At 45.2% G+C, this 13,779-nt stretch overlaps 1 protein-coding gene across 1 annotated transcript; it reads left to right on the plus strand.

Annotated features, from left to right (window-relative positions):
- Positions 1-486: 486 nt before the first annotated feature.
- Positions 487-7,527, plus strand: LOC101783792 (glycine dehydrogenase (decarboxylating), mitochondrial-like). Its single transcript, XM_004969665.4, is given in 16 exon segments — positions 487-1,540; positions 1,543-2,057; positions 2,230-2,475; positions 2,567-2,644; positions 2,736-2,836; positions 2,917-3,112; positions 3,204-3,329; positions 3,413-3,598; positions 4,051-4,164; positions 4,619-4,771; positions 5,754-5,942; positions 6,039-6,116; positions 6,197-6,322; positions 6,419-6,517; positions 6,796-6,913; positions 6,998-7,527. Coding segments are annotated over 16 exon segments (3,099 nt in total). The 5' UTR covers positions 487-861; the 3' UTR covers positions 7,093-7,527.
- The last annotated feature ends 6,252 nt before the right edge of the window (positions 7,528-13,779 follow it).

Consider the following 13,779-nt stretch of genomic DNA (forward strand, 5'->3'; position numbering starts at 1 on the left):
GGTCAGCCCCCGCGATTTCCCGTGCGCGAGCGCGCCCGTCGCAACCCCACGTGTTGGCGTGTTGCGCACTTGCGCTTGCGCCCAGGCTAGAGTCCGGGTCTGGCTTTGGCCTGGCCTCGCAGATCCCCTCGCGTCGCGGTCGCCAAGCACGCCGGCTTCCGCCGCACACCACCGGGCGACCCCTACCCGTGCGCTGCCGCGCCAGCAGCAACGGGACAACGGGCGCCGCAAAAAAATACGCCTGGGCTCTCGGGCGATCGGCGTGGCCCGCGCGGAAAATTTTCTGCGGCGGAGGGGACGCGCCGGGAAAAGCGATACGGCGATCCTCACACGCCGGCGTCGTGCCCGCAGCGCTCCCTCTCGCTCGGCTCGCGCGCCCCATCGCCATCCCCAACCCCCGTGATACCTCCCCCATGCCCGTTCCCACTCCGCCGTGCTGCCCCTGCTCGCCGATTTCTTTGGCTGGGCCTCCCCGCTCGGGCTCCTCGTCCATCCAAACGCCATCTGCGGCGCCACCCGCCTCCCGTTGCCGATCACAGTGTCAGCGCCTACGTCACCGCCGGTCCCCGTGGGCGTGCGTGCTCTCCAACTCACTCCACAACAACGTTGCGCAGGCAAAGCTCATCGCCACCGGAGGGGAGGGGAAAATCGCCTTACGTTTCTTTTCCCGGATGCGCCGATACATATTACCGGACAACCACATCACTCGCGAACCCAGCAGCACAGCCGCTCTTCTCGGCAGGAGCGGGAGCCGAGGCCTCCCACCCACCCCGGGGACTCGCCATTTCCATTCCTCCGCGCCCGCCTCCCTCTCGGCGCGCGTCCCCACCACACCCACACCCACACCCAACACCCAACAAGATGGAGCGCGCGCGCCGCCTCGCCAACCGCGCGCTGCTGCGCCGCCTGCTGGCGGCGGCAGGGTCCACCACGTCCCCGGCCCCGTCCCGCGGCATCTCCACCCTAGCGCCCGCGCCGGCGGCGGCGGGGAAGCGGCGCCCGCGGGCGCGGGGCGCGCACCAGTACGCGCAGGGCCGGCCCGTGTCGGTGTCCGCGCTGCAGCCGAGCGATACCTTCCCGCGGAGGCACAACTCCGCCACGCCCGCCGAGCAGGCCGCCATGGCCTCCACCTGCGGCTTCGACACCGTCGACGCGCTCATCGACGCCACCGTCCCGGCCGCCATCCGCGCGCCGACGATGCACTTCGCCGGCAAGTTCGACGAGGGGTTCACCGAGTCCCAGATGATCGACCACATGCAGCGCCTCGCGTCCATGAACAAGGCCTACAAGTCATTCATCGGGATGGGCTACTACAACACCCACGTCCCGGCGGTGATACTGCGCAACCTCATGGAGAACCCCGCCTGGTACACGCAGTACACGCCGTACCAGGCCGAGATCGCGCAGGGCCGCCTCGAGTCGCTGCTCAACTACCAGACCATGATCGCGGACCTCACCGGCCTGCCCATGTCCAACGCCTCCCTGCTCGACGAGGCCACCGCCGCGGCCGAGGCCATGGCCATGTGCAACGGCATCCTGAGGGCAAGAAGAAGACATTCCTCATCGCCTCCAACTGCCACCCGCAGACCATCGACGTCTGCGAGACGCGCGCCGCCGGGTTCGACATCAAAGTCATCGTCGCGGACGCCAAGGACTTCGACTACAGCAGCGGCGACGTGTGCGGCGTGCTCGTGCAGTACCCCGGCACGGAGGGTGAGGTGCTCGACTACGCCGAGTTCGTCAAGGACGCGCACGCCCACGGCGTCAAGGTGGTCATGGCCACCGACCTGCTCGCGCTCACCACGCTGCGCCCGCCCGGCGAGATTGGTGCCGACATCGCCGTCGGCTCTGCGCAACGGTTCGGCGTGCCCATGGGTTACGGAGGCCCGCACGCCGCGTTCCTCGCCACGTCACAGGAGTACAAGCGCCTGATGCCCGGCCGTATCATCGGGGTTAGCGTCGATTCCACCGGGAAGCCCGCTCTCCGCATGGCGATGCAGACCCGGGAGCAGCACATCCGCCGGGACAAGGCCACCAGCAACATCTGCACTGCCCAGGTACTCACGCACTCCATCCACCCGTTCACCAAATTGCCTGATAGGATGGTACGAGATGCGTCGCTGTAGACCTTGATTTTTTTTATGTTGACAGATTGGGTGCCACCTTGAAATAGTGACCGAGTAGTGTTTGTGATAGATAAGTAGTGACAAGGACACTTGTGGTTCACAGGCCTTGCTCGCCAACATGGCTGCCATGTACGCAGTCTACCATGGTCCTGCTGGGCTGAAAGCAATCGCTGACAGGGTTCATGGCCTGGCTGGTACCTTCGCCCATGGACTGAAGAAGCTTGAGACAGTGACGGTGCAGGATCTGCCGTTCTTCGATACGGTCAAGGTCACGTGTCCTAATGCACGTGCAATTGCCAAGGAGGCTGTCAAAAACGAGATGAACCTTCGGGTTGTCGATGCGAACACGGTGCGCTTTATCATGATGTCACTATTGAATTGCAACTTACTGTGCGATGATTTAGAGAGTTAAGCATTAATTTCTATTTGTGATGTTATAGATAACTGTAGCATTTGATGAGACCACCACCTTGGAGGATGTTGACAAGCTGTTCAAGGTTTTCAACAATGGCAAATCAGTAAGTAGCCATTCAATTATTGCAAAATGCGTGTGCCTGATGTGAAATTAGATCCAAATATTAAACGATGTGCCATTGCAAACACTTTCAGGTGAGCTTTACAGCTGAATCCCTCGCACCAGAGGTCTCAAGCTCAATTCCTAGCAGCCTTGCTCGCGAGAGCCCCTACCTAACGCACCCCATCTTCAACACGTACGCGGCTGTAAATGCTTTCACGTTTGCTCCACTAATTTATCAGAACGTTTCTAATTTGTCATGCTGTGGGCTTGCAGGTACCACACAGAGCACGAGCTTCTCCGCTACCTGCATAAGTTGCAATCCAAGGATCTCTCACTGTGCCACAGTATGATCCCTCTCGGTTCTTGCACGATGAAACTAAATGCTACTGTTGAGATGATGCCTGTTACATATCCCAACTTTGCGAACCTGCACCCATTTGCCCCTACTGATCAGGCTGCAGGCTATCATGTAAGGACCATGATTCAGTTTTTGTAATTTCTAATGGCAGACTATTTGCATCATGATCCTCTAAACATCTGACATACCTTTTGTGTCCTAGGAAATGTTTGACGACTTGGGGGATCTGTTATGCAAGATCACAGGATTTGATTCTTTCTCTTTGCAACCAAATGCTGGTGCTTCAGGAGAGTATGCTGGATTGATGGTTATCCGTGCTTACCACAACGTAAGTCATGATATATCTGTCCTAGCTTTTTGGTATTGCTTTTCCAGTAATCTTTGTTTACAAACTATGCTGAAAAAATGCAGTCAAGAGGAGACCACCACCGCGATGTCTGCATCATTCCTGTTTCCGCACACGGCACAAATCCTGCAAGTGCTGCTATGGTTGGAATGAAGATTGTTGCTGTTGGAACTGATTCCAAAGGAAACATAAACATCGAGGAATTGAGGAAAGCTGCAGAAGCAAACAAGGACAACTTGGCTGCTCTGATGGTACTCTTGCTATGCCCTATGAGGATTTGTATTATCTTGAAAATTTAAATAATAATGCCACCACATCGGACATTTACTCTTTCAGCTCTGCTAAGCTGACCTTTTATGTTGTTCTGATGCTATACTGAAGGTTTATCACTGTGTAGCCTTCTTGCTTCGTTTGTATTATGATGCAAATTAGATGACCATGGCAATCGCATCTGCTTCATCATACTTCCCTCTTATGGTACTAGTCATACATACATATGCAATAGGAGGAATAGAAAGAGGTGACGTGCACTTTGTTTATATTGATATATAAACGAGTGACGGATTGGAGTGAATACTATGAAACCATGGAAATGTTAAACTTCAGTTAGGATGAAGCTGATTGTTTTCAAAAGAAACCTTTTGAAATCCTTTTGCTGTATGCCGAGAATAACAGAGTGTTACATTATTAACTTATTTTTCAGGTTACCTACCCTTCAACTCACGGAGTCTATGAAGAAGGCATTGATGAGATATGCAGGATCATTCATGATAATGGTGGGCAGGTCTACATGGACGGAGCTAACATGAATGCTCAGGTTATTATTATTTTTTTTGCAGATTGTTATGCCATATTCTGTACTTTGTTCATCATGCAAGCACTCCTTTCAAGAGTTTATTATTCTAAAATGAATATGGGACATATTTATATTTGTACCCAGAGTCTGTAGATGGCCTTCCAGCATGTCGACAAATTTCATTCTTCTTTGTTTTTTGAAAAAAATAAAATAGTAGTGAACTTATGAGACAAATCATCTGAGTTCAGTACTTAGTAAGACAGCAATCACGTTTCGCCTGTTAATTTCTCATTAAGTGGTAATTCTGTGGTTCTGTTGGTAATATTTGGGATCAAATTTTGGATTATACTATTTTCTCCAGGTTCACCTGAACCTAGTTCAGAACTTAAATGCCCCCTCTTATTGGATGGCCAGAGCCAAAATGATCAGTTCACTGGAAATTCCCTTGAGCTTACGGAAGTTGTATTTTTTACAGGTTGGGTTAACAAGCCCTGGTTTTATTGGAGCTGATGTTTGCCATCTTAACCTTCACAAGACATTCTGCATCCCACATGGTGGAGGTGGTCCTGGCATGGGTCCTATTGGTGTTAAGGAGCACTTAGCACCATTTCTACCATCTCACCCGGTGGTAGGTGCCCTGAATTCTTTATCCTGTCATTTGTCAGTCTATGATAATTGATATTCGAATCTGAGGCATATATTTAGTAGGACTTTTGGTGATCTTGCCCCTACTTTGAAGTGCAATTGTGTTTTACCCTCGTTTTTTAAACTTTGTGATTTTGCCCTCAATGATTCACAAGTTAATGCAATTTTACCCTTGATTTTTGCGTATTTACCCCTGTTTTGATCGTTGACTAGGGGCAAAATTGCATTGACTTGTGAATAGTTGAGGGCAAAATCACAAAGTTGAGAAAATAAGGGCAAAATCACAATTCCACATCAAAGTAAGGGTAAGACGTAAGAACACAAATGCCCCTAGTTAGTACTGCCCAATGTTCAACACTTAACTTGAGTGCTAGAAAACTGTAACATTGTTGACTGTGTCAGTGCATCACCACCTGGCATTCTATCATTTTATGAGCTTGAAAAGTTCCATTTTATGTTCATACAACAAAAAATATGTTATTTATAATCATGTTTAACTTTCAATAGTAGCTTCCTAGTATGTTTCAGACGGAAGGTTAAGAGAGATTTCCATATGTATTTCTCTATGTTACGTCTAATCCTACATTGTTCTTTGAAAACTAGAATCCTTGTTATCCTATCGTTGTTCTGCAACCTAAGAAATATTTTGCTCTCCTGCTGACGTATTTGTTCTCTGTCCAATTGTGTTTGCCACATTGGCTCATGGGTCTTATAATCGACACCTTATTTTCATGTTTTGTCCTAAACTAGTGAAGCAAGAAAGTGTTGGCAGCATTTTGTTTCATGTTGAAAGTACCGTGAGTGATGCTACTGTAGTATTTAGTAATGATGTCTTAACTACCCAAACTGTTCTACAAATGCAGAGCACTAAAACCAGAAAAATCTTTCATAATTTTTGTATGCTTCCATCATTTCATTCAAAAGCAAATACAACAACATCATCTGATTAATCTGGTTATTATTAGATTCCCACTGGTGGCTTTCCCCTCCCGGAGAAAACGGACCCTCTTGGTACCATTTCTGCTGCTCCATGGGGATCTGCTTTGATTCTCCCAATTTCCTACACATACATAGCCATGATGGGCTCACAGGGACTCACTGATGCTTCAAAGATTGCGATCTTGAATGCAAACTACATGGCAAAACGTCTAGAGGTACTTTTTTATTCATGACATCATACCTTAGTTACATTTGTTATATTTGTTAAAAATTAGTTTTCTAAAATCTACTTTGCAATAATTTGTGTGCAGAAGCACTACCCAGTTCTGTTCCGTGGAGTCAATGGAACTGTTGCCCATGAATTCATCATCGATTTAAGAGGGTTTAAGGTACTTATCCGAATCTTATTAGCAAATTGAAACTTGTGTTGATGCATTCAATCTCTAATTGGCTCCCGGAACTTTGTCAGACGACTGCTGGTATAGAGCCAGAGGACGTGGCAAAGCGCTTGATGGACTATGGATTTCATGCACCAACCATGTCATGGCCTGTTCCTGGCACACTTATGATTGAACCCACTGAAAGTGAGAGCAAGGTCAGCACATATTGCTTGTAATCTCTTGCTTCCCGTTATATCATCTAGTTGATTTCACATTAGCTTAATGTCACATCCTTTTTGTCTTGGCTGCAGGCCGAGCTAGACAGGTTCTGTGATGCTCTTATCTCCATCAGAGAAGAGATTGCAGAGATAGAAAATGGCAAAGCAGATGCGCTCAACAATGTCCTGAAGGTAAATATCATTAGTGTCAGATGGTATCTCTTAGGTAGCAGTTATTCACCATATCAAGCAATATCTTTGTCCACATAGTAAGTAGTTGCTAGGTCCGTTTGAATCCTATTCCTCGCCTATTGGGTGTGAATAACTTTAAAAGGAAAAAAAAGCTATAACTGTAAAGAATATCTGCCTTTTAGCATATGCTAAGACGTCCACACATAGATGGTTTTTTCACACATCACACCTCTTCATACTTACAGAGGTTCACGAGTGCATTTGCTTTGTTCGTGCAGGGCGCTCCTCACCCACCCCAACTCCTGATGAGTGACTCATGGACTAAGCCGTACTCCAGGGAGTACGCCGCGTTCCCTGCGGCATGGCTCCGGGGTGCCAAGTTCTGGCCAACAACCGGTATGAGCAAATCCACCGTCTCCAAGCCTTTTCTTCTTGGCTTCATCATTACTGTAAGAGAAAGCTAATCGTTGCTATGCTCAGGTCGTGTGGACAACGTGTACGGGGACCGCAACCTCATCTGCACGCTGCAGCAGGCGGGGCAGGTGGCGGAGGAAGCAGCAGCGGCCACTGCGTAATCTTGTCCGAATCACAACCGAAGCGTGTTAGGTTAGTCTCAGTGCATAGTTTCATTGCACAGTTACCTAGACTGAGAACTAGATAACTGTGCCAGATAAGTGTCATGGGGATAAAACTCACTTCTCATCTGATGAAACTCCCTCTATTAATTACCTTGCTAAGTCAGCAATTTTGCTGATGTAGCGTTCTATCATGAAACGCCCCCACCGAGACTGGCCCAACAGCTTGTAATGCTTCCTATAGGAGGGAAGCATCCCCTCTCCTCTTTGTCCTTTCTGCGATGTATATACTAGCTCATGGCAGCTCCTGATCCCCTCCTACCCACAGCTGCCATCTTTTTTTTTTTTGAAGCGCACAGCTGCTATCTTGTAATTCTGTACTTCATTGCTCCTCCATTCCCTTTTTAGAAACAAATTAGTTTTTCTCGACTAGAATCGCTGCTCTTTTCTCTGGAGTCAACACCAAAGAATATCTGATTGATACATGTCCGATCCGTATCAAAACAGTGGGGAAGGAATATGCTGTTCTCTAATCATCCGTAACAATAAAGACGTTGTTTTGGCGACCAAAAATAGAGGACTTCCATGGAGTTGTGGCGATATTTGAACATGTCTTTCTACAGTTTTCGCGCTCCACTGAACCAATAATGGCACCAAGCGGCCAAACCAAATTTAATGTCGATTTATCTTTGTCGTCAGCTTATCTCCCCTCCAGGCTCCAGCTCTGTTTGTTGATGCCTGGTGCCTGCCTTACTCAAACCAGCAACAATAATAGGAAATCAGGGGCCAGGATTTTCAATTATTGCTGTGTTGGTGCTTCTATCTTGTGCCAATGAGGCACCACCGCGACCGTTGGAAGCAATACTCAAGCAAATGGTGGTCCTCGAGTATGTCCTGGACATGGGCTTCTGAATCGCTTTTGGGCAATTTTGCAACATATATAATCTGAACTATCTAACCGCTTCCTTCTACACTGTTTGGTTCTGCGTTAAGATCATTAAGCTAGCTGACCTGACGCTCATAAACTAATCTAGATATTCTCGAATGTTGTCTGGCTAAATAAATCAGATGTTTTAGCTTGATACCAACGCAAGAGGTTTGATTTATTTTTTTTAGAACATGCCCCGCACGTTTTTCTTTTAAGAGAAAAAAAAGTGAGACCGACACGACACCACGTAAACTGGTGGTAGTACCGATGACACGTCAGCTTTTTTTGCAAGCTGAGAGCAGCGACCTACCCCTGAAACAAAGAAACGAAAAGGACGATAAAAAGGAAAGAATGGACGATAGCTAGGCCGACAGCACATTGACGGAACACCGTCACCCCTCGCTACAGTAGGTTAACTCATTTTTACCGTTCTTGTGCGTTAACTTAATCCTGGGTTAGGTTAAAAATTCATTGACCAATTTAACATTCCTTAACTGAACTACTAAGGGGGTGTTTGTTTCTTTAGGAGCTCCTAAAATTTCTGTCACATCGAATGTTTAGATACTAATTAGGAGTATTAAACATAGACTAATTGCAAAACTAATTGTACAGGTGGAGGCTAATTTGCGAGACGAATCTATTAAGTCTAATTACTCCATGATTTGATAATGTGATGCTACAGTAAATATGTGCTAATGATGGATTAATTAGGTTTAATAGATTCATCTCGTGAATTAGCCTCCATCCGTGTAATTAGTTTTATAATTAGCTCATGTTCAATCCTCCTAATTAGCATCCGAATATCCGATGTGACATAAATTTTAGTCCCGACTAAAGATCCAAACACCCCCTAACTCAAGGGCAAGGCAACCTCCTCGACGAAAAGTCCTCCTTCCGGTGAGATGGATGGGTAATTAAGGGGGTGTTTGGGTAACACCTCCTAAACTTTAGTACCTGTCACATCGGATGTTTGATACTAATTAGAAGTATTAAATATAGTCTAATTATAAAACTAATTATACAGATGGAGTCTAATTTGCGAGACGAATCTATTAAGTCTAATTAGTCCATGATTTGACAATGTGGTGCTACAGTAACCAGTTGCTAATGATGGATTAATTAGCCTTAATAGATTCGTCTCGCGGATTAGTACAGGGGTTCTGCAGTTAGTTTTATAATTAGCTCATGTTTAATCCTCCTAATTAGTGTTCGAACATCCGATGTGACCCTCCTAAAGTTTAGTACCTCGTATCCAAACACCCCCTAAGGGCGGTCCCGATGGATGGTTTCTAGAGGCAGTTTTCAAGAGAGAAAGAGAATAATTAATATCCAATAAAAATTATTTCTTCCAACTTATGGTTTCTACAGCAGTGTCCATACAAAGAATAAATTAAATGCAACACAAAGAGAGAGTAGATCTACTGCGGCTATCACCCATGTAGCCTGACTTCGTGTGACCTACGCATGATGCTAGCAAACAAAGATAATATTTTTGCAGTCCAGCAAACTTTGTAACGCCCAGCAGTAAACATGTTTCCAGAATCATATATTAATAATAGAAATCCAGGAAAAAAGATAATAAGGTAGCACATATAGTTGATAACAAAAGAACTGATACTAATAGGTAGCACATATAGTTGATAATAAAAGAACTAAAGTCCATGATATGCATAGTAAAATAATAAGGTGGCATCATCCATCATCTCTCATGCATGTAGTTGATGTCAGGTAGGATGCACACGAACTCCAGTAGCCATCAGGTCACACAGCATTCCAGAAATCATCATCTGCAAGGGCAAAACAGTAAACAGATGAATTTTAAAAAATCATTATTTAGTAATATTTGCACACAAAGATGAACTAGCATGAGCTACCAGGATGACTTAGCAATATTTGCACACAAAGATATGTACCTAATTATTTTGCCTATTTGAATTCTTAAACTTTTGCCAAATATGATCAATCAAATCAGGTTGAAGTTGTTTGTACGCTTCGCAATCATGTAAGGCGATATTTCTGTTAAGCACGTCTTCCATCTTTGAGTTTTTTCCATGAGAGATTGTAGCTTCTTGAACAATATATGTGTTGGCTTCCTCATTCAAATCAAGTGGAACCTGCTCTATATCCTTCTCATCTTCAATTACCATGTTGTGGAGGATTATACAAGCAAGCATGATATTCTCAAGATCCCCTTGCTCGTAGAGACGTGGTCGATGCAAAACACAAAAGCGAGATTGCAAAATACCAAAAGCGCATTCAACATCCTTCCTTGCTCCTTCTTGCTGTTGTGCAAAAAGTTTATGTTTGTCTGATTGTGGTTCACGTATAGACTTCAGGAAAACAGGCCATTCTGGATATATGCGATTAGCTAGGTAATAGCCGATATCATATTGTCTTCCATTGATAGAGTACTGCACCTTAGGAGCTTCTCCTCTCAGCTGGTCGAAAATCAAATGTGATTTGTTAAGCACGTTGATATCATTATTAGATCCAGCAACACCAAAAAAAGCATGCCATATCCAATGATCGTGTGAAGCAACTGCCTCTAGAATGATCGTAGGTACACCATGATCACCGCGGGTATACATGCCCTTCCATGCATAAGGGTATTTTTTCCAATACCAATGCATACAATCAATACTCCCTAGCATACCAGGGAACCCACGATGCTCACCGATCTTCATTTAGCGTTCAACATCTTGTACTATTGGTCGCCTCAAATACTCCGCTCCAAATTTGTCAATCACTCCCTTCACAAATAACTTCAAACACTCAATTGCAATACTTCCACCAATCTTAATATACTCATCAAGCTGGTCTGCAGGGCTCCCATTTGCTAACTGCCTTATAGCAGCAGTGCACTTTTGGATTAGGGGTAGCTTAGAGCGATTAACAGCATCGAATCTTAAGGTAAAAAATGGAGACCACTCACCGAGGGCATCGACAATGCGCAGAAACAGAGGTCTCCTCATCCTAAACCTTCTACGAAAGGTTGTAGAATTGTAGACATAATTCTACGTGAAATAGGCATCCATAAGCCGCTGATTGGCTTCTTCACGAGACCTTGCCAAATATCTCCTTGGACCACTGTTACGTCTCCTCCCTTCTTCTAGCACTTCAATTTTATCCCTCAATTTTGCAACCACTTGATCTTGTAGGTCTTCTAATAAATCTTGCTCGGCTACAAAAAGCATCGACTGTGTACAAATCTTCTAGGTCTATGCTGCCATCCTCATCATTAGGATCAGCATCATGCGGTGGCTAGTGAGACATTATGGGTAGATAGAGAGGAGAACTACATATGCACACAGAGGGCAGACTGCTGGTGCATATATATGTGTGTACAACAATTAAATACTATAGTCGCACAGGAAACAAATAGGCAGCCCCCCATGAGCACAGCAGAGATGCAGTGTTCACACCAAAAATCAGTTCACACCAGCAGGCGGTGTTCACACAAGTTTGACTATTTTCCAAGCAAATAAAGAAGTTTGACTATTTTCCAAGCAAATAAAGTTGCAATGTTCACATGCAGTTTTCATTTTCATAGAAAATAAATACTGACAACAAATAAAAGTCATAACTCTACAAAAAAACAGCATGCAGTTTAGCAAATACCTTAATTATTTGTAGCAAATAAGACCATCCTCATGCTCTCCATTGCTTTCTCCCTCTCAGCCAAAGCATGTGCACTCAAATTGCTTGTGGGTGCTAACAGTAGCTCTTTATAACTGTCTAGCATTTTACACTTCACTTGTTCTTGTGCTCCTTATGTGCAAGTTTGGTCGCTTCAAGCTTGCTATTTGCCAAATTTTGTTGCACCTCTGACACCTTCTCACGGTTCTTTCTAGCCATTGTGCTTACTTCAATAAACTTGTCTAGCTTCTCAGTAATAGCTGAATAAGCATCAGATGCCTTCTTTTTCCCATAGCGCTCATCCTTACCTTCTTATGACCCATAGGACGAATATTAGGATTATCATCCAAATTCACCACTTCAGCTGGCTTAGTAGTTGCACCCTTCTCCTTTTCCTTTTCCATTTTTTTAACATATGCATACCACTTCCTTTCATCTCGAACAACCTTCCATATATGCTTCAGCATGAAATATTTATCATTATGTGTAGAGGCATACATCTTATCTGCAAGATCTGTCAATTGGTCATCACTAAACCCACTTCTATACACTCTATTGGTTTGTATCCAGCAACCATGATACTCACTCACTGGTTTCTTAACACGATCCCAACGGATTTTCATCTGGTTCCGATTTCTCTTGCGGCAACTCTTTGTGGTGTGGTTGTACTCTTTAGTAAGATCCGCCCAATATTGATCTGCCTTTCTGTCAGTTCCATCAACCGGGTCCTTTGAGTTATGCAACCAAGCAATGGCCTACATTTAAAAAAATAACATCTCAAAGTTTACAACCAAACATAATTTTTCATATACTCTAGGCTCAAAGTTTACAAAGTAAGAAAGGTGGCTTACCAATCTAATGTCTTCATCTGTCGTCTAGTTCAATTGCTTGTCGGTCCTAGGATCTTGGGGGTTTTCATTAGTATCTGCATCAACATCGATTGTTTCTTTATTTTTTGCATTGCTTCTACCTGTCGGGGTTTGTTCAGAACTTGGAGCAATTGGAGAAGTTGCACTTTTTCTTTTTTAGTTCCAACAAAATGGAAATTTTCACTGAGATGGTTAGGAGATTGATCTAACTGCATATTGGTAAACCCACCTGGTGGGTAAATTCTGAAAAAAGAAAAGAGATATGTTCAGTGGAACTAATGTGCTACAACCGTGTGGAAGTATTAAAAAAAATATGACAGCTCTTTGCTAAACCATACTGATTATTTATCAGAAAAAGACATACTAGTGCAAATAATATCAGTAATTTTCAGAAAATTACTAGAATAAAATTAACAACTCTTTGCTAAACCATACTAGATGCACTGCCTGAAGGACTTGTGTAGGAGTGAAATAAACATACCCTTCAGTGGGAGAGGTCATAGGAGATGAGCTTGTCCACCACGCAGGATAACCGGCGAGTTGAACACTTGCAGGTGGTGGAGATGATGCTGCAGCCAGGGTGGCGTGAGCAATAGCGACCGACGAAGATCCAGCAGCAAGGGCGGCAGGAGCACCAGCAACTGAATTGGATCCAACAGCAAGGGCGAAGGGAGCACTAGTGCCTCTCCTAAAATTTGTCGCCCGGTGATTCATTTTTCTCAGATATTTGGGATGGATTGGGGGCAGAGGAGGCTAGGTCTTGGAATTAGGGGCGCACCTCTATTGATTCTAGTGAGCGAGCGCAGGAGAGGGCGACGTGCGGGAGAGGAATTGTGGCCTTGCTCGCTCCCGCCATCTGCGTGGTGGCAGCGGCGCACTGGATCTAGATGGATGCCGCTCGAAACTACTCGAGTCTCCTCAACGGGGTTTGGGTGGTTTCGTGGTGTCTCGGTCCTTGCGTCGACTCGGTTCCGTGAGGAGGAAATCATTTCTCTGTTTTGTGCTCTCACTCATCATTAATTATTTTGCCACATAAGCAAAAAGCTGAGCTGTCAAGGTAATTAATAGACATAGAAATCACCATAAATACTCTATTGGAACTGCCCTAAAGACAAACTTGAATGCACGCCAGCGCTAATGATATTAAGGGGGTGTTTGGATACACCCCGCTAAACTTTAGCACCTGTCACATGGGATGTTTGGATACTAATTAGGAGTATTAAACATAGTCTAAGTACAAAACTAATTGCACAT

This window comes from Setaria italica, chromosome V (genome assembly GCF_000263155.2).
Source record: "Setaria italica strain Yugu1 chromosome V, Setaria_italica_v2.0, whole genome shotgun sequence".
In the NCBI taxonomy this organism is placed as follows: domain Eukaryota; kingdom Viridiplantae; phylum Streptophyta; class Magnoliopsida; order Poales; family Poaceae; genus Setaria; species Setaria italica.